This window comes from Canis lupus, chromosome 11, assembly GCF_003254725.2.
Source record: "Canis lupus dingo isolate Sandy chromosome 11, ASM325472v2, whole genome shotgun sequence".
NCBI lineage: Eukaryota > Metazoa > Chordata > Mammalia > Carnivora > Canidae > Canis > Canis lupus.
The window spans coordinates 19379339-19406897 of NC_064253.1; the positions used below are offsets into that span (position 1 = coordinate 19379339).

General features: G+C 37.2%; 1 protein-coding gene and 1 pseudogene across 7 annotated transcripts in view; one reads left to right on the plus strand and one right to left on the minus strand.

Annotated features, from left to right (window-relative positions):
• The window catches only part of FNIP1 (folliculin interacting protein 1), a 154778-nt gene that overhangs the window by 83047 nt on the left and 44172 nt on the right, over positions 1 to 27559 (minus strand). Inside the window, exon 1 of one of the 7 annotated variants that reach the window (XM_025432816.3) lies at positions 19887 to 19987. The exons of 5 other annotated variants lie outside the window; for them this stretch is intronic. Coding sequence is in view for 1 of the 2 variants with exons in the window: in XM_025432814.3 (XP_025288599.1) it covers positions 576 to 592 (17 nt within the window). In the remaining variant the exon portion in view is untranslated. Of the gene's footprint in view, positions 1 to 575; positions 608 to 19886; positions 19988 to 27559 lie in introns of those variants that run through there. One more of the 7 variants, XM_025432814.3, reaches the window with a different exon arrangement.
• On the plus strand, positions 12127 to 12562 carry LOC112650131 (ATP synthase subunit f, mitochondrial-like; annotated as a pseudogene).

Here is a 27559-nt window from a genome sequence, read left to right on the forward strand (position 1 = left end):
TAAATATTCCACATAAATTGCTAGAAAAAAAAAACTTGTATTATAAAACCCTAAGTTGTATAATTTCTAAAGACTATATATAGAAGTACTTTTTATTAAATACCATCGTTTAAGACTAAAAACTCATACAGCAATGATATTGTAGATTGAAAAGTAAAAATAAAAGTTGCAGCAAGCGTATACAATATAGTCATCCCATATGACTTTAAAAATGGTTAACCTAACAAAAATATATGACTATATTTAATATAATGAAAATACACATTGCTTCATGGCATGAACCCAGATGGCATAACGTTAATCCATATGTTTAAAGTTTTATTTTTATTCTTTATATGGAAATGTAAAAACAGAGTTTCAGATTAATAGCAGCTAAATTTCATTATAAATAGCAGCTAATTTCATTATAAAATGAAAACAAGTAAAAAAAAAAAAAAAGTGATGACCAAAAGCAGTAGACATTCTCATATAAAGCTAGTGTGAGTAAAAACTGGCTCAACTTCCTTAGAGAATAGTATTTTTGTAATATATATAATAAATAGACAAAATCTAATATAACTGATTTTAAGTTTTACCAGCATTTCCATTCCATTCCATTATACAAGAATCTTCATAGAAGTACTGCTATGGAAATAATACAAATGGTCCATTAAGAGTAGAATGGATAAATATATTATGGTATATTCAAACTTACAAATACATATATTCAGACACAACAAATACAATGAATGAACTTCAACTATAGGCAAAACACAGACTGACCCTGAACAAAAGAAATCAGACAATGTCATACTCCCATACACACAATACACACATGAACACAGAGTTACTGTATTTTTCTATTTATACAAAGGTTTAAATCATGTAAAGTTTTAGGCAGAGATGCATATTTAGTTTTTAAAACTCTAAGGAAAACAAAGGAAGTGATGGCTTCAAAAGTCTGGAGAGTGGTTATCTCTGGGGATAAGGTTAGAGGTGGTAGTGGTATAATCAGGAGGGAATAGGGGATCCCTGGGTGGCGCAGCGGTTTAGCGCCTGCCTTTGGCCCAGGGCGCGATCCTGGAGACCCGGGATCGAATCCCACGTCAGGCTCCCGGTGCATGGAGCCTGCTTCTCTCTCTGCCTGTGTCTCTGCCCCCCCCCCCCATGACTATCATAAATAAATGAATGAATGAATGAATGAATGAATGAATGAATAAATAAATAAATAAAGGAGGGAATATAGTAGATAGACTGGGGGCACTAATTGTGTTCTATTTTTAGACTGGACCATGCTTAAATCAATATTTACTTTAGAGTACAAAAAAAAGCCACTGCAGTTGTTTTATGTACTTTTATATATGCATTGTCACAATTAAAAAATTAATGAAGTGAGTCAGATAAGTGAAGAGAGAAATAGAGAGAACAATGAACTTACAGCTGGAGATACTTAGTGAGCTGAATAGACTACAACTGATTGGACAGGTGTTAACAAATAGGACAACGGCCATAAAAGAAGCTGTTTGGATTAGTTATGCCAGGATGAATGGTCAACTCCTCACAATCCATCACTTATTTTTTTTTAAGATTTTATTTATTTATTCATGACAGACACACAGAGAGAGAGAGAGAGAGAGAGAGGCAGAGACACAGGCAGAGGGAGAAGTAGGCTCCATGTCGGGAGCCTGATGTGGGATTCGATCCCAGGTCTCCATGATCACACCCCCGGCCAAAGGCGGCGCTAAACTGCTGGGCCACCGGGGCTGCCCACAATCCATCACTTACAACTCTTGATTGGGTTCCTTCATCTCCTTAAGAGAATCTTAAACCTAACTTCATCGGTGCATCTCACCCCATAACTGGCAACATAAAACATCTTCATTCCAAATTTTTTTTTTTGGATTTTATTTATTTATTCATGAAAGATACAGAGAGAGAGGCAGAACACAGGCAGAGGGAGAAGCAGGCTCCCTGCAGGGAACCTGATGTAGGACTCGATCCCAGGACCCCCGGATCGCAATCTGAGTCAAAGGCAGATGCTCAACCACTGTGCCACCCAGGTGCCCCCTTCATCCCAAATTCTTGACAGTAAATACCATCCTAGTTTTCTCCCGTCTAATTTTTAGTAAATGTCTGTGTTAGGAATTGATTTACTGAACTGTAGTTTGCCATTATGTGAAGGAAACTATAAAAGAATACACCAACATAGAATGAAAACTAGGAAAGAGGTCTTATAGAAACCAGAAAGACGAGCATTTTAGGGAGAAAGAAATACCATGGCAGTCACTAAGAAGCATCCACTAGTTTCAGAAACAAAGAAATCATTGGTGACCATGGCAAGGACACTTCTAAGGAATAAAAAAATACAACGGGTCAGACTGCAGAGGATTGAAGAGTGAATGGGAACAGAGAAAATAGTGAATTTAAGGTAAGTGTCAAGGAAAGAAAGGAATCATGGAGTGACAGCTATTTTATTAAAAAGGATACATCTATCTTTCTTTCTTTCTTCTTTCTTTCTTTCTTTCTTTCTTTCTTTCTTTCTTTCTTTCTTTCTCTCTCTCTCTTTCATCTTTCCCTCCCTTCTTTCCTTCCTTCCTTCCTTCTCTTTTCCTCCCTTCCTCACTCCTTCCCTCCCTCCCTCCCTTCCTGACCAATTTTACCTCAGTGTATCAGTCTTTGGGAGGGGTCATCTCTTTCAAAGTTGTTTTTTCTTTCTTTAAATGAATGTTAAATATGTTAAAATTGTTGCTTCTACCTCATGTTTTTAAAAATTACTTGCAGTTTTTATTAAATAGTTTTCTACTTTAAAAAAAAAGGATACATCTGAATATATTTACATATTGATGACAAAGATTTTGAAGAAGGGAGATGGTGAAGGACAAAGCAAAGCCTCTGAAGAAGTGGAGTTGGATAGCTATAGAGTACAGGTGAAAGGATAAGTCTCCAAAGAAAAGAGAGGACAATCCCTGCACTAGGATGGAAAGAAATGAGGCAAAGATGGACATGGATACAGAAGGAGGTGTAGATATTAAGGTAAAATACTGAGAAAATTCATTCTAAAAGCCCTTAAAGTAGATTGAGAGAAATGAAGGAAAGGTTGTAAAATGGGGAATAGTAGAGAGTAAAAAAGAACAGTGGTAAGGGGAAAAATACACTGACTAGGAAACATAAGGTTTCTGGGTGATGCTGGAAGTCTAAAGGTTTAAAAGACTATAAACATGTACCTGCCACAAACTACACAGTTAGGTTATTTGCTCTAGCGAACACTCCCACTCTTGAACTTGGAACAGACTGAACCAAGGTAAGGATTTTACTTTTTGCTGTTTTTTTATTCTTTTCATTTTGTATATTTTATTTCTTTTTTTAAAAAGGATTTTATTTATTTATTCATGAGAGATACACAGAGAGAGAGAGAGGCAGAGACCCAGGCAGAGGAAGAAGCAGGCTCCACGCAGGGAGCCTGATGTGGGACTCGATCCCAGGTCTCCAGGATCACACCCTGGGCTGTAGGCTGCGCCAAACCGCTGAGCTACCAGGGCTGCCCGTATATTTTATTTCTTTTAAATATTTATTTAAATTCAACGATCCAACATATAACACCCAGTGCTCATCCCATCAAGTGCCCTCCTTAGTGCCCATCACTCAGTCACTCCAGCCCCCCAACCTTCTCCCCTTCTGCAACCCTTTGTTTCCCAGAGTTAGAAGTCTCATGGTTTGTCTAATTTTTCCCCTCTCAGTTCCCTTCCTTTCCTGTATAGTCCCTTTCACTATTTCTTATATTCCACTTATGAGTGAAACCACATGATTGTCTTTCTCTGATTGACTTATTTCACTCAGCATAATGTCCTCCAGTTCCATCCACATCAAAGCAAATGGTGGGTATTCGTCCTTTCTGATGGCTGAGTAAATATATATATATACCACATCTTCTTTATCCATTCATCTGTCAAAGGACATCGTAGCTCCTTCCACACTTTGGCTACTGTGGACATTGCTGCTGTAAATACTGGCGTGCAGATGTTTTACTACATCTGTGTCTTTGGGGTAAATACCCAGTAGTGCAATTCCTGGGTCATGGGGTAGCTCTATTTTTTACTTCTTAAGGAACCTCCACACTGTTTTTCCAGAGTGGCTGTACCATCTTGCATTCCCACCAACAGTGCAAGAGGGTTCCCCTTTCTTCCAAGGTAAGGATTTTGATAGGGAGATGGGACAAAAGCAAATGGGAGTCTTGGAAATAAAGCAAAAAGACTGACAAAAATACAGCTGGAATGACAGCAGTATCTAAGCTATTCAGGTGAGAAAGTGAAGGGGGGAAGGTAGATCAGAAGACAATGGAGGCAGTGAGGTCAAAGTGCTGAAATAACATGAAGAGCTATAGTGGGGAGGCAGGGAGATAAGAAAGATAAAATCATAACCATAAGTAGAATACAAGATTTAAGAGATTAGAAGCAGAATAGTTTCTTTATTCATTTATTCAATACAGATAAATACCTACTATGTGCCAAGCACTGATTAGGACAAGATAAGTAAAAACCTCCTCTGGAAGCAAGAAACACTAGTAGTAAAGGTAAGAAATAAACAGACATGATAATTCCAGAAAAATAGCTGATAAAATAAAGCAAGCAAAATAGGGAATCAATAAACTGTGTGAGATATGGTAGTAAGGGGATGGTGTGTGAGTGAGGTATATTCATTTTGTGCACTGATTGCACAAAATTTTCCAAAAAAGAAAAAAAAAACCTGAAAACATAGGATCTGCTGGATGTGATGCATTTCAACGGACATTGAGCAAGTAGTGGCTGTCATCTCATTCATCCAACACCCTGTGATCGCCAAGACACAAAGAGTAACAGCTAAATCCTTTTGCATCAAAGCAGAAATATTCACAATTCAGCCCTAATCTACCTTTCCAGCTTATGTCACATTACCTATAATATCAACACAGTGATCTTCTCAAAGATGCAAAGATATAGTAGACAATTTCACAATTCTACACCTTTGTACAAGCTAATACTTCTACCAAAATAGCCCCAAACACCATGGCAAAACTCCTATTCATTCTTAAAGATCTAGTTTAAATCTCACCTCCGTGGAAGCCTTTAATTCTGCCAGGAGTTAGTTGCTCACTTCTGAGATTAGACTTACTTTACATTCTAAATCTAATAATATTTTTCACACTGTACTTTATCTGTTTACATGCCAGTTTCTTCCACTATAAAGAAAGTAGGCAAAGCTTACTCATCTTTGAATTCCTAGATCTGAGTACATTAAAGAAGTAAAACTATATAACCCCAAATAAAGGTTAACACTACAGGAACTAGACAAATTGTTTCATGAGTATATAAATTGAATTATCACAGTCCACAATATGAAACAAGTAAACTTTACTTAAAAAACTAAAAATGCATGTCCATCAACTGATGAATAAATTTTAAAAAATGGCAAAAAAAAATATAAAGACAGGGGGCGGGGCAAGATGGCAGAGGAGTAGGGTCCCCAAGTCACCTGTCCCCACCAACTTCCCTAGGTAACTTTCAAACAATCCTGAAAACCTACGAATCTGACCTGAGATTTAAAGAGAGAACAGCTGGAACGCTATGGAGAGAAGAGTTTGCACTTCAAACAAGGTAGGGAGGTGGAAAACAATAAAAAAGAATCAAGTGGAGGAGGAGTCCCGGAGAAACAGGCCCCCAGGACAGGAAAGCCAGTCCGGAGAAGCAGAGGACGTGCACGTGGGGGGAGAGCGCCCCACACCCCGGTGGGCCGAGCTTGGTTAAAGGGCTGGAGTGCGCCCAGCGGGGAGAAGCTGGTCGGTCAGGCAGGGGTTCCAGGCAGAGGGGGCTCGCCCTGCCGCCTTCGGGAGCTGCGGCCCGGGAGCATGATTCCAGCAGTGCAGGCCCCGGAGCCCAGGGCGCCGGGGAAACACCCCAGGATCCTGCGCTCCCCCCCGGGACAGGGAGGAGGGGAGGGCCCAGGACAGCTAGGACGAGGATGCTCCTGCCACCACCGGCACCCCCAAGCTGTGCAGGTAAGTGCCCTCCGCCCCCGGAGCATCCAGGCCAGTGCTGACAGGGAGCTGTGGTAGTTACTGCAGGAGCTGACTGTAGAGCTGGAAGGCTGGTCCCCCACCAGTGCGGTTGTTTCTCCTGGTGTCACCCTGTGCCTGGGACGGAGCAGGGACGCCATGGAACAGGGGCCTCACGGGGAAAACAGCTCCCACTGAGCCATGCACCTGGCAGGGGGCGGGGCAGCTCCCCCAGGTACACACACCTGAGAATCAGCACAGCAAGCCCCTGCCCCAAAGACCAGCTGGAAGGACGGGGAAAAGAGCAAGTTCTTGACCCAGCAGCACTGGAAAGCTCCAAGGGAAGTCAAGGGATTTACAGTATATAGAAAGAATACCCCTGTTTTTTCTTTTTCTTTCCTTTTTCCAGTACAACTTGTCTTTAGCCACTCTGCACTGAGAAAAATGACTAGAAAGACTCACCACAAAACAAAGAATCAGAAACAGTACTCTCTCCCACAGAGTTACAGAATTTGGATTACAATTCGATGTCAGAAAGCCAATTCAGAAGCACAATTACTGGTGGCTCTGGAAAACATAAAGGATTCAAGAGACTTCATGACTACAGAATTTTGATCTAATCAGGCTGAAATTAAAAATCAATTAAATGAGAAGCAATCCAAACCGGAGGTCCTAATGATGAGGGTTAATGAGGAAGAAGAAAGAATGAGTAACATAGAAGACAAGTTGATGGCAAGGAAAGAAGCTGAGGAAAAAAGAGAAAAACAATTAAAAGACCATGAGGAAAGGTTAAGAGAAATAAATGACAGTCTCAGAAGGGAAAATCTACATTTAATTGGGGTTCCAGAGGGTGCCGAGAGGACAGAGGACCAGAAAGCATAGTTGAACAAATCACAGCTGAGAACTTCCCTAATTTGGGGAGGGAAACAGATACTGAGATCCAGGAGATACAGAGGTCCCCCGCTAAAATCAATAAAAACCGTTCAACACCTGGACATTTAATAATGAAACTTGCAAATTCCAAAGAGACACAGAAAATCCTTAAAGCAGCAAGAGACAAGAGATCCCTAACTTATATGGGGAGAAATATTAGATTAACAGCAGACCTCTCCACAGAGACCTGGCAGGCCAGAAAGGGCTGGCAGGATATATTCAGGGTCCTAAATGAGAAGAACATGCAGCCAAGAATATTCTATCTAGCAAGGCTCATTCAGAAGAGAAGGAGAGATAAAGAGCTTCCAAGATAGGAAGAAACTGAAAGAATATGTGACCACCAAACCAGCTTTGCAAGAAATATTAAGGGGGTCTCTATAAAAAAAGAGGAAGTCCAAAAAAATAATCCACAAAAACAGGGACTGAATAGGAATTACGATGACACTAAATTCCTATCTTTCAATAGTTAATTCTGAACGTGAGTGGACTTAATGACCCCATCAAAAGGCGCAGGGTTTCAGACTGGATAAAAAAAGCAAGACCCATCTATTTGCTGTCTACAAGAGACTCATTTTAGACCTAAGGACACCTCCAGCCTGAAAATGAAAGGTTGGAGAACCATTTACCACTCAAATGGTCCTCAAAAGAAAGCAGGGATAGCAATCCTCGTATCAGATAAATTAAAGTTTATGCCAAAGACTGTAGTAAGAGAAGAAGAGGGACACTATATCATACTTAAAGGATCTATCCAACAAGAGGACCTAACAATCATGAATATTTATGCCCCTAATGTGGGAACTGTCAAGTATATCAATCAATCAATAACCAAAGTAAAGACATACTTAGATAATAATACACTAATACTGGGAGACTTCAACACGGAGCTTTCTGCAAATGACAGATCTTCTAAGCACAACATCACCAAAGAAACAAGACCTTTAAATGATACACTGGACCAAATGGTTTTCACATATATTTACAGAACTTTACATCCAAACGCAACTGAATACACATTCTTCTCAAGTGCACATGGAACTTTCTCCAGAATAGACCACAACCTGGGTCACAAATCAGGTCTCAACTGATACCAAAAGACTGGGATTGTCCCCTGCATATTTCCAGACCATAATGCTTTGGAACTTGGAACTCAGTCACAAGAAGAAATATGGAAGAAACTCAAACACGTGGAGGTTAAAGAGCATCCTGCTAAAAAATGAAAGAGTCAACCAGGAAATTAGAGAAGAATTAAAAAGATTCATGGAAACTAATGAGAATGAAGATACAACCATTCAAAATCTTTGGGATACAGCAAAAGCAGTCCTAAGAAGGAAATACATTGCAATACAAGCATCCCTCAAAAAATTGGAAAAAACTCAAATACACAAGCGAACCTCGCACCTAAAGGAACTGGAGAAAGAACAGCAAATAAAACCTACACCAAACAGAAGAAGAGGGTTAATAAAGATTCGAGCAGAACTCAATGAAATAGAGACCAGAACTGTAGAACAGATCAACAAAACCAGGAGTTGGTTCTTTGAAAGAATAAGATAGATAAACCATTAGCCACCCTTATTAAAAACAAAAAAGACTCTAATTAATAAAATCACGAATGAAAAAAGGAGAGATCACAACCAATACCAAGGAAATACAAACGATTTTAAAAACATATTATGAGCACTCTATGCCAATAAATTAGGAAAATTGACAGATTTCTGGAAAACCACAAACTACCAAAACTGGAACAGGAAGAAACAGAAAACCTGAACAGACCAAACACCAGGGAGGAAATTGAAGCAGTCATCAAAAACCTCCCAAGACACAAAAGTCCAGGGCCAGATGGCTTCGCAGGGGAATTCTATTAATCATTTAAAGAAGAAACAATCACCTCAATTCCAGAACCAGACAAAGTCTCCACCAAAAAGGAGAATTATAGGCCAATATCCCTGATGAACAAAGATGCAAAAATTCTAAACAAGATACTAGCCAAGAGGATCCAATAGTATACATTAAGAAGATTATTCACCATGAGCAAGTGGGATTTAGCCCCAGGATACAAGGCTGGTTCAACACCTGTAAAGCAATCAACGTGATAGATCACACCAACAAGAGAAAAAACAAGAACCATATGATCTTCTCAACAGATGCAGAGAAAGCATTTAACAAAATACAGTATCCATTCCTGATCAAAACTATTCAGAGTGTAGGGACAGAAGAAACATTCCACATCATCTTAAAAACCATCTATGAAAAGCCCACAGCAAATATCATTCTCAATGGGGAAGCACTGGGAGCCTTTCCTCTAAGATCAGGAACACGACATGGATATCCACTCTCACCACTGCTATTCAACATTGTATTAGAAGTGCCAGCCTCAGCAATCAGGCAACAAAAAGAAATAAAGGCATTCAAATTGGCAAAGAAGAGGTCAAACTCTCCCTCTTTGCAGATGACATGATACTCTACATAGAAAACCCAAAAGACTCCACCCCAAGATTGCTAGAACTCATACAGCAATTCAGCAGTGTGGCAGGATACAAAATCAATGCACAGAAATCAGTGGCATTTCTACACACTAACAATGAGACTGAAGAAAGAGAAATTAAGGAGTCAATTCCATTTACAGTTGCACCCAAAAGCATAAGATACCTAGGAATAAACCTAAAAGAGGTAAAGGATCTATATCCTAAAAACTACAGAACACTTCTGAAAGAAATTGAGGAAGACACAAAGAGATGGAAAAATATTCCATGCTCATGGATTGGAAGAATATTGTGAAAATGTCAATGTTACCCAGGGCAATTTACACATTTAATGCAATCTCTATCAAAATACCATGGACTTTGTTCAGAGAATTGGAACAAATTATTTTACGATTTGTGTGGAATCAGAAAAGACCCTGAATAGCCAGGGGAATATTGAAAAAGAAAACCAGAGCTGGGGGCATCACAATGCCAGATTTCAAGTTGTACTACAAAGCTGTGATCATCAAGACAGTGTGGTACTGGCACAAAAACAGACACACAGATCAATGGAACAGAAGAGAGAACCCAGAAATGGCCCCTCAACTCTATTGTCAACTAATATTCGACAAAGTAGGAAAGACTATCCACTGTAAAAAGGACAGTCTCTTCAATAAATGGTCCTGGGAAAATTGGACAGTCACATGCAGAAGAATGAAACTAGACCATTCTCTTACACCAAACACAAAGATAAACTCAAAATGGATGAAAGACCTAATGTAAGACAAGAATCCATCAAAATCCTAGAGGAGAACACAGGCAACACCCTTTTTGAACTTGGCCACAGGAACTTCTTGCAAAAAACATCTATGAAGGCAAGGGAAACAAAAGCAAAAATGAACTATTGAGACTTAAGATAAAAAGCTCCTGCATAGCAAAAGCAACAGTCAACAAAACTAAAAGACAACCTACAGAATGGGAAAAGATATTTGCAAATGACATATCAGATAAAGGGCTAGTATCCAAGATCTATAAAGAACTTATTAAACTCAACAGCAAAGAATCAAACAATCCAATCATGAAATGGGCAAAAGACGAACAAAAATTTCACAGAGGAAGACATAGACACGGCCAACAAGCACATGAGAAAATGCTCCGCATCCCTTGCCATCAGGGAAATACAAATCAAAACCACAATGAGATACCATCTCACACCAGTAAGAATGGTGAAAATTAACAAGACGGGAAACAACAAATGTTGGAGAGGATGTGGAGAAAGGGGAAGAACCCTCTTGCACTGTTGGTAGGAATGTGAACTTGTACAGCCACTCTGGAAAACTGTGGAGGTTCCTCAAAGAGTTAAAAATAGAACTGCCCTACATCCCAGCAATTGCACTGTTGGAGATTTACCCCAAAGATCAGATGCAGTGAAACGGTAGGACACCTGCACCCCGATGTTTACAGCAGCAATGTCCACAATAGCCAAACTGTGGAAGGAGCCTCGGTGTCCATCAAAAGATGAATGGATAAAGAAGCTGTGGTGTATGTATACAATGGAAATACTCACCATTTGCTTCGATGTGGATGGAACTGGAGGCATCATGCTGAAGTACAAACATTATATGATCTCATTCATTTGGGGAATATAAAAAATAGTGAAAGGGAATAGAGGGGAAAGCAGAGAAAATGAGTGGGAAATATCAGTGAGGGTGACAGAACATGAGAGACACCTAACTCTGGGAAAAGAACAAGGGGTGGTGGAAAAAGGAGGTAGTGGGGGATTGGAGTGACTGCATAACAGGCACCGAAGGGGGCACTTGAAGGGATGAGCACTGGGTGTTATGCTATATGTTGGCCAATCGAACTCCAATTAAAAAAAAAAAAATACAAAAAAAAAAGCTGGTTACTTAATTTTTGGGTTTACATTATATACACATATAAATATATATAAAGCCATAAAGCAAATATTATATGGCTATGAAAAGGATAGAAACTACAACACGGATGAACTCTGACAACATAATGCTAAGTGAAAAAAGCCAGATACAAAACAACACATTACCATATGACCCCATTTATATGACCTATCCGGAATAAACAAATCCATTGTGACAGAAAGCAAATTAGTGGCTGCCCAGGAGAGGCTGGGAAATTGGAGAGGGCATTTACAGCAGTAAGTACTGGGTTTCTTTTAAGGGTGATAAAACGTTCTGGAATTAGGCTGTGGTGATGGCTGCAGAATTTTGTGACTCTACTGAAAAACCACTGAGTTGGAAATTTTAAAAAGGTGAATTTTATAGCATGTTTCTCCCAAAGTTATTTAAGCATTTGGGGTTTTTTGTTTTGTCCTTTTTTTTATAAAGATTTTATTTATTTATTCATGAGAGACACAGAGAGAGAGGCAAAGAGACATACACAGAGGGAAAAGCAGGCTCCCCATGGGAAGCCCAATTAGGGACTCGATCCTGGGACCCAGGGATCATGCCCTGAGCTGAAGGCAACCCACTGAGCCACCCAGGTGTCCAGATTTAAACATTTGTAAAGCATTCTCTTTAATTCAAAGTAAGATTGTATGTAAAAATTAAATCCTAAAGTTTCTACAAAAAAGTAGGAGAGTATCTCTATGCAACCTTGTGGTATACAAAGATTTCTTAAATAAGACACAAAAGTTACTAATCATAAAAGAAAAAAATTGGTACACTGAACTATATCACAATTTAAAACCTGTATATAAAAAAAAAGGTCGAGAGTGGACACCCAGGACTCCAAGATGGCTTCGCCCGTACCAGTGAAGGAAAAGAAGCTCATGGAGGTGAAACTAGGAGAGCTGCCAGGCTGGATACTGATGCAGGATTTCACCCCTAAGGGCATTGCTGGAGCATTTCAAAGAGGTTACTACCGGTATTACAACAAGTATATCAATGTGAAGAAAGGGGGCTTTGCTGGGATTTCTATGGTGCTGGCTGCTTATGTGCTTTTCAACCTACTGTCATTCTTACAAGGAGCTCAAACATGAACGGCTACGCAAGTACCACTGAAGAGGGCCCAGTGTGGAAGCACATCTGGCATTCCTGACCATGACTTTTGCCTGACATCCTTGAATCCTTCCATTGCTTAATTCACAATTAATATCCAATAAAAGTTGACTGGTAAAAAATAAATAAATAAATAAATAAATAAATAATAAAAGAAAAGGTCTTTAAAAAAAAAAAAAAAAGGCCAGCCAAAAACTGGAAAAAATATCTGAAACATATATAACTGACAAAAGGATTTGTAAACAGCCTGTACAAAGAACTCCTACAAAGCAAAAAAATAATGCAATTTTAAACTGTGATTAAAAGACAGGAGCATTTCACATATGGATATAAGTGAATAATAAATGATCAAAAGCACAAGGAAAAGATGCTATCAGTATCAACCATCAGAGAAATGCAAATTAAAACCCTTCCACAACCACCATAATAACTAAAATTTAAAAGAATACACCAGTTGATGGCAAGAATATGAAGCACTTGGAATTCTCATACATTGATGGTAGGAATGTAAAAGGAATACAATCATTTTGTAAAATTATTTGGCAGCTATGACCCAGCAATTATTCTCATAGATAGCTGACAACAGAAATAAATAAATAAATATTCATAGAAATGTCTTCTCCAGCTTTATTCATCAAAGGAAAAAAATTGGGACAGCTTAAATGTCCATTAATGGGAGAATAGATAAACTATATACACTTCAATACCGAACTACAACTAAAAAATTTCAAGGAATGAACTACTGAAAACACAATAACAAAGATGAACTCGAAAATCTTGAGAAAAAAAATCCAAACACAAAAGCTTACACATCATTAATTTCATGTATATGTAGTTCTAGAACAGGTAAAACTTTCTATGCTGATAGAAATCAAAACAGTGATTAGTCAGAGGTGAGGGGAATGGACTAGGAACATGTATAAAGGAAATTTCTGGAGTAACTGAAATATTCTGGATCTTTATTGGGTTTTAGTTAAATTGGTGTATGTATACATTTTTCAAAATTCATTAAATTGTACACTTCAAATATGCATTTTATGTAAATTGTTCCTCAATTTTTAAAAAGGAGACCATTTAAAAATAACAAAAATAAATTTAAAAATTAAAAAGGAGGGCAGCCCCAGTGGCTCAGCGGTTTAGCGCCGCCTTCAGCCTGAGGTGTGATCCTAGAGACCAGGAATGGAGTCCCACGTCAGGCTCCCTGCATGGAGCCTGCTTCTCCCTCTGCCTGTGTTCTCCGCCTCTCCCTCTCTCTGTGTCTCTCATGAATAAATAAATAAAATCTTTAAAATTAAAAAGGAGAGAACTGTAGGGAAAAAATAACACTGCATGTAAACAAACTATGTATTTAGATTATAGACATCTCATTAAAACATATTAAACATTTACCACACTCAAAGCACAATGCCAGGTGTTGGGAATATTTCTGTCATCACACTCTTTATCTATATATTCTCTGACTTAAAAGCATTCATTCAGCATGAAAAGAAAACAGCACTATGCCATGAGAAGACTGAGTCTAATAGAAAATAAGCAATTTCTCAATGTGATATAGACTATGGCCAAATAACACAATCTAAACAGGAGGTTTACAGAGGGAGGTCTATAAGGATTCACTAAGGAGTAATAATAAATGATACACGATAAATAACAAAAGTTAATACACATTATCTATTGTGTACCAGTTACTGTTCTAAGTGCACTCGCTTATATGTGTTGATTCATTTATTCTTCAAAATATTAATTCATCTGATCTTCGTAACAACTCCATTTCTCTTTCATATGTGAGAAAACTAAGACGGGGAGAGATTAAGTAAACCTGCCCAAAATAACAGTGCTACCTACCAAAAATGGCGAAGCTGGGTTTAGATTCCAGATTATATGTCTCTAGAGCCCAGGATTTTAATGCTTATTCTGTACTATTAATTAAGCAGGAAGTACTACTTAAAGCCAATCATTCTCTTCCCCAAAAGAAGAAAACAGCATGTGTTGTAATTCTTACTGACTCCAGCTCAGGAGTGTGCAGTGAAGTAACAAGCAGAGTTACAAAGGCAGGCTGGTGCCAGATCAAAACTCAAAAGCATTTGGCACAAACACAAAGGAACATCATCATTCATTCAGGTAATCAGTAAACAAGAGTGTTGAACAATAGGTGACAAGATCATTTACGCATTTTAGAAAATCATGTTGACAGAAATTTGGAGGAGCGACAAGAGTGGGAAGTTCAGAGGTAAGAATAATGTTATAAACTGAACCAAAGAACAGCTCTGAAAACAGAAAGAACGGGACAGAGCTAGATATTACTTACAAGAGAGAGAGAGCATCTGAGAGACTGTATACTGGGAATGAGGGAAGAGGATGGCAGACTCCCAGCTTTCCAATATAATGAAAATATATACCATTAACCAAGGTAGAGAATAAAGGAGGGAAGCAAATTTGAGATAGGGGTGTTAACAGTTTAAGGGGCCTGAAACACAGCTGCAGAAAAATATCCTAAAGATTGATGAAAAATTTGTCTGCAGCACATGAGAAAAGTTGAGAGTAGAGTTATTAGACACAGAGTTATTGACACATAGTTGGCAGTGAAATCATTCATGGAAAACAGATAAAGAGAGAAAAGAGGGGTGCTGGGTGGCACAGTCGGCTGGACTCCAACTCTTGTTTTCGGCTCAGGTCATGATCTCAGGGTCCTGGGGTTGAGCCCCATGTTGGCCTTCAAGCTCTACATGGAGTCAGCTTAGGATTCTCTCTTTCTCCCTCTCCCTCTGCCCCTCACACTCATGCTGGCTCTCTCTCTCTCAAATAAATAAATCAAATCTTAAAAAAAAAAAAAAAGAAAAGAAAACAAAGTGAAGAACCAATAAACTAGAATCTTAGGACATGGTAATATTTCCAGGACAGAGAGAAAAGAAACAGAGAAACCAAGGAAGATTAGTAGAGATAGACCATAAGAAAGAAAAGAGAAAACCTATGGTAAAATGTTACTTCAAAAGTCAAGGAAGATTTTTTAAAAATAAGTAAAAGGGCAGCCCCAGTGGCTCAGTGGTTTAGTGCCGCCTTCAGCCCAGGGCCTGATCCTGGAGATCCGGGATCGAGTCCCATGTCAGGCTCCCTGCATGGAGCTGGCTCCTCAGTCTGCCTATGTCTCTGCCTCTCTCTCTCTGTCTCTCTCTCTCTCTGTCTCTTATGAATAAATAAAAAATCTTTAAAAAATAAAAAAATAATAAAAATAAGTAAAAAAAAGGTAAGCAAGAAAAAATGAAGAAAGGAATACTGTGCAGTGCCAAAAGCCATAATTTATAAACACTAAAAGTGTCCAAGGGATTTGACAATGTGGCAATCCTTGGTACTCTTGCAAGAACCATTTCAGAGGCAATGGCAATGGAATGAAGGGAAAAGAGCTGAGAGAGTGAAACAGTGCTATTTGGAAAAATTTCCCTGTGAAATGGGGAGAAAAAGAAATAATGTGATCAAAAAAAAAAAAAAAAAGAAACAACGTGATCATATAATCCATCTACATTGCAGAGTTTTGAAAGTAAAGGGGGACCCTAAACACACAGGGGTAAATTGAAATTTTCTTGGACAACCAAGGTCTATGGTCATCCCAGACAGGTAGAAGAAGCTACAGGAAGCTTTCTCTAAAGGAAAAAGAAAAGCATACACAGATAAAAGATATACAGATATATCTTCATACATATTTTTATATGTATATATCCTTTCATTTATCTACCTATCTATCCAAAAAAGGGCATATACTTAAATGTATCTATTTATAAACTGATAGGAAAGTGTCAGAGAAACAGTATAAAACAACCAAAAAGAATTGTTGGACTAAGAGCCCAGACAAGTTAGGACACAGTACCCTGGGAAAGGCTAACGAACTATGAAATGCACTTGCTAAGGCAGGTGCCTTAGCACCTTACACTTGATCACTTCTATTTTTTCTAAAAAGTAGAAATCAAGCATGTACTACCTAAATATATATGAAATGTATGACCTGAACTCAGGTACAAGTTGGTTGTGAGAGATAAAGGTCTGACAGAGTCATCAAAGACAATGTGGGAAGATGCTAACCTGAGGGAAAGCATAAGCTAAAGTACTGTCAAGCCAGCCGGGATGAAAATCATCAATCTGTGATAGGACTGATTTTCTGTACTATCACAAGGGAGGCTAGGCCTGGAAGGGACAAAAGTAGACAGTGTATTTAAGAGGAGATTTTCTGAGTAACTGCAATAGAAAAATAGGAACAAGGCTGTCAAGAGTGATATCAAGAAAGAAGGTCTGGACTTACTAGCACAGGAAACACGGTCAGAATGGAGGTGATGGGAGAAAAGGAAGGGGGAAAAAACAAAAAAACAGACATCTTAAGTTAGAGATCAAGTTTATATGAAAGATCAAAGGATATGAAGTTATGGTCAGAATGGGAGGATCCCAGAAAGAGAGCAGAGTGAGCTCATAGTTAGACTCAAGGTCTAGTCAAGAACAGATCAAGGTAGAGAGCAAGAGAAGGCACTGTGAAGTCAGAATGTTAGATGTGTGGGTTGCATAAGATGGTGATACAAAATAATCTGGAAAGAAACACTATCACCTAAATGTCAAAGTTCTTCAAGAATACTAGGGAACCATCTGGTAGAAGATCCTCAGTGGATGGCAACAAAAAAATAGAGCAAACTGTTGTACTATGGCAAAGGCCTCAGAAGAGGTTTTAATGAGAGGCAAGAACAGTCTCCAAGCAATAGTAGGGGCCAAGTTTCTACAGTTAGTGTGCAGTAGAGCGTAGAAAAAGCAGCATACTGTACAGAAAGGGCAAAAGAAGGAATTATGGACTGTAAAGGCAGAAAGGTGGAAAATTGTGAAGAAAGTGAAAACATAAGGAATTCTAAATTGTGCAGAGAAAAGGCACCATAAGCATTATTAGATGGAGAAGGCAAGGTTGGAGACATAAAGAAGGCTCAAGACTTGCAGGGCTCAGATTGTGGGATATGCCTTAGTAAGAACAGAGACAGAACAACACAGCTTTATATTTAAATAGAAATCGTGTGTGAAGTTGACTTGGTCTGACTAGAGAGGTTCTTACCACCAATCACTGTTAGAAAAAGAAAAAGAAAAAGAAAAAGAAAAAGAAAAAGAAAAAGAAAAAGGAAAAAGGAAAAAGGAAAAGGAAGAAAGAAAAAAAGAAGAAAAAGCTAGTCAAAAGTTATCTGGGGGGCAGCCCGGGTGGCTCAGCAGTTTGGCACCTGCCTTTGGCCCAGGGCGTGATCCTGGAGACCTGGGATCTAGTCCCACATCGGGCTCCCTGCATGGAGCCTGCTTCTCCCTCTGCTGTGTCTCTGCCTCTCTCTCTCTCTCTCTGTGTGTCTCTCATGAATGAATAAATAAAATCTTTAAAAAAAAAAAAAGTTATCTGGGAAGGGATCTATACTTCTGAGGAGTATCTCTGAAATGGAGGGAGGTTACTGATAAAGCTTTGATTCCCTTTATCTTGCCATGGAAAAAAGTTGTGAATCTTGAAACTTAAAGACACAATTAATTGAAATTTACTAGATAAATCTGTTAGCAAAAAGTTGCCTAACAAACTAATTCTGTTTGAAATATACTTGAAGTTGTGCCTGGGTGGCTGAGTCAGTTAACGGCTCAGGTCATGATCTCACCATCCTGGGATACAGCCCCACATCAGGTTCCCCACTCAGCATGGAATCTGCTTCTCCCTCTCCTTCTGCTCCTCCCCCCACTTGTGTTCTGTCTCTCTCTCAAATAAATTAATAAAATCTAGGGAAAAAAGAAGTATACTAGGGAACATGATATTAAACAACAAGAATAATCCCAAGTGACTCCTTTAATAGGCAATTTTAAATGGTAATAATAACCCTAAATTTATTCATTTTTCAAATGAAAGAAGAGAAAGAAAAGCAAAAATGACCTACCTAAAGTCAATGTTCTGGTTAGGCTGGTTGATTGTGCCTCTTTCTTTCACTCCCATCTCTATTTTCCACTGGTATTCACTTTTCACTCAGCACACAAAAAGTATAGCATAATGCATTATTATACCAAAACCTAATCTTCTGATATCTAATCCACCATGCTTTCTACTTCATTGGGTTGCCTCTTTTTGTCAAAATTGAGGACATAACTAAGCCAAATCATTAACAGTGGTAAGGACAGCATCACCATTCACAAAAATTATATACTACAGCAAACCTTCCTTAGTATTAAGCTACTTGGTCAGCTTGATATTAACTTACACATTAGTAAGGAGACAGCTGGGTGGCTCAGTCACAGTAAAGCATCTGCCTTCAGCTCAGGTCATAATCTCAAGGTCCTGGGATCGAGCCCTGAGCTCCAAGACAGGCTCCCTGCTAAACAGGAAGCCTGTTTCTCCCATTCCTCCCTGCTCATGCTCTGTCGCTCTCTCTCCTTCTCTCAAATAAATAAATGAAACCTTTAAAAAATATATACATTAGTAAGAATACTCAGTGATGAACCATAAACTATTTTAACTCTACACAGATGTTATTTATAGTTTATGTCAGCTTATCTGCTCTGCAGGTTTTTTATCTGATACCTTCAAAGAATGCTAATAGAAAATAAACATACTGGAATAGACACTTCCCTTAACACACTGACACTGCAGTTCAGAGACCATGTAAATTCCTGTAACACATTACTGGCTTTTTTTTTTTTTTTTAAGATTTTATTTATTTATTCATGAGAGACACAGAGAGAGAGAGATAGGCAGAGACACAGGCAGAGAGAGAAGCAGGCTCCATGCAGGAAGCCTGATGTGGGACTCGATCCCGGGACTCTAGGATCACTCCCTGGGCATGAAAGGAGGTGCCCAACTGCTAAGCCACCCAGGCGTCCCATTACTGGCTTTTAAATCAGGGGTAAATCATATATTCTCAATGAGAGCAAGATGGCTTCCAAAGAGGGTTGGGGGAAGGAGACAAAACAATATTAGATATTACAATGGATGTGGCCTTTCAAAGGGCCACAATATACAAGCAAATACCAAGTATATCTGTGGTATTAAAACTTCATTTGATGAGATGGCAATTAAGGAAAAAGATGTCCAAAAAAGGCTTCGTAGGGGTACAATAATGTAAAAAAAGGAAAATACAAAAGGTTGAGAAGCACAAGACTAAATGCTAGTTTGTATTTCAACACATTTAATGATTGTCACACTTAAATGTAATACCTAAATAACTCACCTTTTTTTTTCTATTTAACCAATTCTTTCGCCTCAAGAATTGAGTTTCATAGACTTGTAGAGAAACATGAACAGACCTCTTCTCTTCCTTTACTCCTACTTTCAATTGATCATCCAGACATTTTTCACTTTTACTTAGTTAGCAACAAAGATCTGAGATAATCTCTTAGTGTAGAGTATATTTACCAAACATGAAGATTTTAAATTCATTTATGGAATAATTATTTGCAATGACTACTATATACCTGGTACAATATTAGTTGTTCTTTCTTGAGCCTTATTCACATCAATGTCATCTCACTGAAACGGAAGCATGCAAGGTGATGCAAACTAACACTGGGAAACAATAAAAATCTTATGCTCCTGCAAGAAATAGAGAGAGAGGGCAGCCAAATTTCAAAACCTATGCATGTAGAAACTGCCCCCAGTACTAGAAACTGCCCCCAGTACTAGAAAACATTCTGAGTTTGGTTAAATTAAAAAAAAGAAGAAGAAAGTAAAGGATGAAGGCAAGGCAGTAGAGAGAGAAGAATGCTAGATTAGGCTCCAAAAGATAAGCAGAAAGCCTTCTCAACATAACAACACGCCAAGAAGAGGTCACCAATAGAACCCCAAAGCATAACAGCCAAAAGCACCACATTCAATTGGAGAAATATATCCTGTACATGGGGCAAGTAATCTGAGTATTTTAAAAACCTATAGACAGACTGTGCTTTAGAAAAATTTGCTGGTATGACATAATGACATAATATTCACCATTCCCTCTAAAACACAGTGACCAGGAAAGAAACAGCAATTGAGTGCATATTTAGGTCTTAAGCTAAAAATAAAATGTAACAACACGTACAATTTTTTAAGTTCCTCATTTCAATTAACTTTTTCTATTAAGCTGGAAATCCCAACTGTATCAGACAAAAGAGAACATATGGGCTGTATCAGCAATTCCCAATAATTTCTAGTAAAAGGACACCTTTTTAATATTTAGAAAAATGTGGTAACCAGTAACAGAAAATATGACTGAACGCTACTATGAATTCAATACAGTATTAATCAAAAGAACCTCTATATACTTGTGAAAAAGAGAACTACATATTCATCAATTATTTACTCAGTTTATAAAATATGTTTTTATAAAGTCAAGGACCTAATTCAATAACTACTACAACTCAGGGTTTGAAAGACCTAGTGTAAAGATATATACAAAATTAGAGGAATCATGTATAAAATATATGGGAACCATAAAATACATGTGAAAATTACATTGTAGGAAGTTTTTAAAATACAAAAAATAATTAAGATAAAATACAGACCACTATTCAGAGTATCACTGCATTTCTGCTAGGAGTCACTCATTAAAGAACTGCTTAAAATAAATTTTTCTTTAGCAAACAGGATCATCGGTGACAAGGTACCATTATGGTACTAATTTTCCTTTTCAAAAGAATTCAAACTGGTTTTGTAAATAATGGAAATTCCTCCCAGATTGACAACTTTTTCACCACAAATTTTAGTTTATATTTTGTTTTGGTATTTCATGTTTCAGTATCTTACTAAATACTAAAAGAAGCAACTAAGAAAGATAAGGAATATAATGGAACCTCAATTAATTTCCTGAATGAGTGAATGAGGTTATCATTTTAATTCAGGAAGCTTATATGTCTCTCTCTCTCTGTCTTTTTTAAATTCCAATATACTTAACCCACAGTGTTATACTAGTTTCAGGTGGACAAGAAAGTGATTCAACAATTCCATATATCACCAGTGTTCACCACAATCGCATTCCTTAATGCCCATCACCCATTTCACCCAGGAAGTTACATATTTCTAATTATTTCTCTCTCCAAGGAGAGAAAATTCTCTAACCTGACAGAAAAATAATCCCATGATTTATTTGTTAATCTCAGTTCCAAAGAAATGTGTTATTAGTTTAGGCCTTTTCCTATCCAAAAAGTCTTGATTTTTATATAAGCTGTTTTATCCAATTCTTTTTCTCCAGCTACATATTAATAAACTAAATATAACACTAGATAACCTTTAGCCTGTTTATCTTTAGTCATACTGAACTCCATTATATCCAGAATACTGATGAAACCCTAATGACTGTCATTTACATTTTAAACACAAGTATAATCAGCTACTTGGCTGTAGTAATATCACCATTTAATCAAACTAGATATTTCACAAAAGAAAACAATATAAAGCAAAATATAAACTGTTACCAACATTAAATCTATTTATACTTATCCCCTATTTATACCAACCAAGTCTATTTATACTTATCCCCTATTTATACCAACCAAATCTATTTATACCTATCCCCTAATTTAACATATATAAAGGCATATGTATGAAGTTAAAATTTTACAAAAAGTATTTTCAAAAATTAATAATCTACCATATGAATTCTTGTTGAACTAGAACATCAGTAAGATAAATTTCTAAACCATGAGAGGATATCACGTATCGTATCTACTACCATAGTTGCTTAGTATTTTTCAGCATCACACACACCTAATTGAAATACACCTGACCTATATAGTCTTTAACTTTCAGACATTAATTCTATATGCCTAAGAACTTAGGTATATAGAAAGAAATTGCAATGGAACCCTAGAAGAATGTTAAAACAATTCGAAGGGCCAGTATCCAAATTGTTCCACTGGGTTACACACATTGAAAAAATATTTTTAGACTCCACAGTGGGATTTACTTAAAATACAAGAACAAAGTACCTTAGTCTAAATTCACTGCTAATTCAGATTATTTAATTCAAACTATAAATGACTAATTGGGACACATAGTTAAGATGTTCAGAAAGCATCAAAAATGTTACCAGAAAAATTCAGCCCCATGTCATTAAAGAATAACATTAACTATAAAAATAATTATATTTTGATCAACAAACTAAAATAATGTCGTTTTTAATGTAAATTTTACTTATGAATGTGTATGTGAGATACAAACACAAAAGCCCACTGCTTTCCAAATATGTGCAGTGTTCTTATGTAAACATGAGAAAGAAGAACAGTGAATGACAGAAACAGAATAAGACACAACACTAATGACTAATACACAGTATTTAGAAATTACACGTTTAAACTAATGATTATCGCTTGCTTAAAACATTCTCAGAAGTCCTTCTAATTTATCATTGCAACTTTAAACTACTTTTCAAAAATAAGTATATCTAAAAGTCTCACCATTTAAATTTTTGTTTCAGATATTGTAAAGCAAACTTATCACCAAATTTATAACTACATTTGGGCTGAATCTGATGTTAACAACATTTGAAAATAACATCTTGAGTTAAACTGTACATTAGTGGCATCTCTAGTTGTCTTAATGCAGCTCCACTTTTCAAAATCCCTAAAAACTCCAGTTACACACAACTGCCAACTCAGGTTAATAATAGCAATGAATCATATTCATCTGAAACCACAAGACTGTCAGGTGACATACCAAGAAGTCTGAATTTAATTCAAATAAAAGCCTCTCCATGCTGCAATGAAAAAGGCTTAATCCTAGCAACGGAACCATGGGAGACTGGGAGCCTTTGGGAAATTACTGCCCGTGACAAAATTTATTTTTTACAAAAGGCTCCGTCTATTCAGTCCTACCATTTCACAAGCAGAATCCTATTCTTTTGTTTCACTGAAGACTTTGGAATTTTTACTGAAGCCAATTATGACTACATTTCCTTTATCTCTTCTACTATAAATATATTTTTTAAAGAAAATCAACCTAAGAAAATCAACCTAAACTGCCCTAGTAGCTACTGCAGACTAGGAATCCCAATTTTTTTAAAGGACACTTTAACTCAACAATGGCTAGTCTGCACAGAGGGAACCATGGCTACATTTCAGCAATTCAACAATCCCCATCTATAAGGAACTTAGGTTCATCTAATAAGCAAGAAAACAGAAGAGCTCCTTTCTCAACTTCACTGTGTCCCAACTCTGCCATTTCAGACAAGTACACACACACACATTCTTGGAAGCCACAGCAAGCTTGTAGTCTACCCAGATGACAAGCAACTGGAAAAGCAACAAGCCCTGATGATCATAGGACCCACAGCAGTCATATGTAAACTGGCTCACTAATCTGAACTCTGTAATGAACTCCCACAGACAAGTGTAGCACAAAATACAACCTTTGAACTTAAAAAATTATATTTATGTTATACAAACATATTAAAATGTAAAAATAAAAATGTATTTATTTACATACTTCAATAAAACTACCACATCACATTACTTGGTTTGGTTCTGAAACAGAGACATTTCAACTTGCTTTAAAAACTGAGTCTTTCACTGGGTTTGTATTTTAACACATATCAACATGTTCTTTCAGAAGAGGTAAAGAGTGCATCTGTGTATTATGCTGATATGACTACTGCAGTAACAGAAATGCCTTAATACAAAAGGCTATTAATCCACAACCTAATGGACAATATGCTAAAAGATCAAGAATCATTCCCCATACCCAACATGACCAAAACAAAAGAATGGGCTCTGAATCAGCCTAAATTAGATTTAAAACTTAATTCTGCCACATAAAGACTGAATGTGATTTTAGAAAAATGCCTTAACTTCTCTAGTCTGACTCAGATTTCTCATCTGTAAGACAGGACTTACCTCTATGTTTAGTACAGGCATTGTGTTTTATCTCTTTAACACTTAAAACAGTGTGTCTGTCACACATACCCAGAACTCAATAAAAATTTGGTGAATTACTGACAATGCTGCTGGAATTACCTGTCTCTTCCAAGTACATTGCCTTCTTGTCCCAGTTTTAAAAACTATAACCTTTATTTTAATTGTAATACTTAATTCCAATAATCCTGGTACTTGTTGAGATATATACACTAGCAATTGTGTTGGCACACTAGCAATTTCTCCACAATTCATTAGGCAGAAACTTTTAAAATCCATCTTTCATCTGTGGGGTCAAAGGATATATGGGCAATCTCTATTTTAAAATCTGCTCAATTTTACTGGGAACCTACAGCACAGCAATAATGTATAAAGATATTGAGGGCTGCCTAGGTGGTTCAGTCGGTTAAACATCCAACTCTCAGTCTCAGCTTACATCTTGATCTCAGGGTCATGAGTTCAAGCCCTGCACTGGGCTCCATACTGGCTGCCCTACTTTAAAAAAACAAAAACAAAAACAAAAAACAATGTCAAATCACCATGTTATACACCTGAAACTAACACATTGTGTCAACTACACTCAAATGAAAAAAATAATTAATTAAAAAAAATCTTTGATTAAGTTAGAAGCCTGCATACACACACAAAACTAAACTGAATGATTTCACAAGGTCTAACAGATCTAAGCTTTCAGAGCTCATTCATGATAGGCCTATGATACAAATCTAGGTTAATTATAATCCTATATAATACAAGCCATTTACTTCAGCATTAAATGTATCAAAGGGGTGAAAACTAAAACAACCAAATGCTCACTAATATCACTAGACTTGATAAATTCTTGATATATAAATTACATTTATATAGAATACTGTGCAAGCCTGTAAAAGGATGAGATAGAGCTACACAAAGATCTCCAAGATTATTACTTCATGAAGAAAAACAAGGTTCAAAACAGTATGTATACCATCAGAGTGAATACCATAATATTCTCATATATACTTCAAAGTAAAAAAGATTTTCAAGTAAGATAAATAAGAAACTTAACACAAAGACAGATAAGTAATATTCTAAGAAACAACCCCTAGAAAACAAAACTAGGAACTAGAGAAAGGAAGGGAAACACTTTTTTTCCAACTACATTCCTTACCTCTAGTCTGTACCAAAACTTTGCATTCATTTCAATAAGCACCTCTTTGACTCCCGAGGTTTTGGATCCTCTCTTGTCCAAAGAATACAAAATACCTTCAGAAACATCATAATCTTACACCAGGACTTGATCCATTTTTGCACTGAAGAACCAGCCAGAGAAAAGTTTGATAGCTCAAACCAAAAATCTAGAAGTCACCAAGTCACTATTTATTCTACTACCAAAATATCTGTCAGACTATCAGCATGACCACACTGCCATCATCCTTGTATGGGCTACCATATTTAACTACTTAAATTAGTCTCACAACCTCTCCTGCTCCCCTCCAATCTACTCTCCACAATGTAGCCGAAGAGGGATAATCCTCTATAGCATATTTCTCTCTCTTTTCCCCAATAAAAAGCCCTAAACTACCCCACTGTACATCTCCTATCCTGGTGCTCAACAGACTACTGTTGTAATTATCTATTTATTATCTCCATTTCTACTGGACCATAAGCTGTGTGACAATGGGACCAAACTTCTCTCATACACAGGTGTATTCTAGTGTCTAGCACCACAGATGACATTTAGTAGCTTACCAATAAGTTGAAACTAATTTTTGCAGGAACTCTGATGACACTTATCTTGGTATCAGTTTAATGCTAACAAAACTACATAGGATCTTAGTAGGTTTCTTTATCAAAATGAAATAAAAATATCCCTTCTAGTGCCTACTTGCTCAATTCTCACTCTGAATAGACAGTTATTTCATGTAGTAATGTATTCACTATTCCTCTCAACTCTATATCCTCAAAGAGGAGAATAATCATTGTAAAAATAATATAGACTGGCTATATTCTCCATGATCATACTGGGAAGGAAGGGGTCAAAGTCATATGGCCTCTAGTTCTACTGTACTAGTTCTAGTGCACATGCCTTCTAGCTGAGCTAGACTCTCTGTAGCCAAGCACTTCAATGTTCCCTTTACTACTACCTTTTCCCAAATTCCAAACTTCTATCTTGGTTATTTCCCAATCCTGAATCCCCACCATAAACTTACTTCTCAATTAAAGATACTTGCTTAGGAAAATAGAAACTGTAAAGTGACTTAATGAATCACTGCTGTTGCAAAGCACACCTCTAATTTATCTCTTACTCATTATGTAGTAAACATTCCACATTTAGTACTATCATTGTTATCATACAGCATTAAGAATTCATTATATCCCAAAATCTCTGCAGCCATTCAAATTGAAAATTAAACTAAGACTATGGTTAAGACTACCAACTGTTCCCTGGAATTTGCCTTCTCCCTTCCTATTAATTACAAAACTCCTAGAGTTTTCTGGGGTACATGGCTACCTACCTAGAGACTTATTTCCCAATTTCCATTGCATATATAAGTGTGGTCATATTACTATATTCAAGTTAGTGGAATATAACAGGAACTGGCATGTGCAATTTCTAGGTCATCTTTGGAAATACAAAATGCTTTTCCTTCTCTCCTTACCCCTTTCCTGATAGCTAGGAAATAACAATAACTAGCACAGTCTCTTTGGACTCAGGAAGGGAAGCCACATGTTAAGGATGGCAGAGCTATCCTAGCTGACCTATCAGTATGCAACACTAGATGATTTCATGCAACTACACTATTTACTTGCCAAGAATTACCTACCAACTTTTTTTTAAATATAAGAGAAAAGGTTTTATCTTATTTTATTGTATCTTGCAGTCTCTGTTACAAAGCTGAGTTTGTACCCTGATACATAGCTACATCAGTCTGGGTTTGAGTCTCACTTCTTAGGTAAACTGTTTTCCCTTTCTGAGGTCATAGTCCATAGGAGACCATCTTCAACTTGGAATTTATACACTTCCCTCTGACCTTTGATCAACCAGACTTTTTATTAACAGTGCAATGAATAGGACAGACCACTACATTATACTGCAGGAACATAAATTTACAGAGCAAGTATCATATTTATAACCATGCATTAAAAATGAGATAGTCTTAGGATGCTTAATATAAATTTAGAAATCTTAAACACATAAATTAAAATAAATACACTTTATGGGAAGGAGCACAGTATAGTAATTAAGTGACTTTAAAAGTAGAGACCAGAGATGGCTGGGTGGC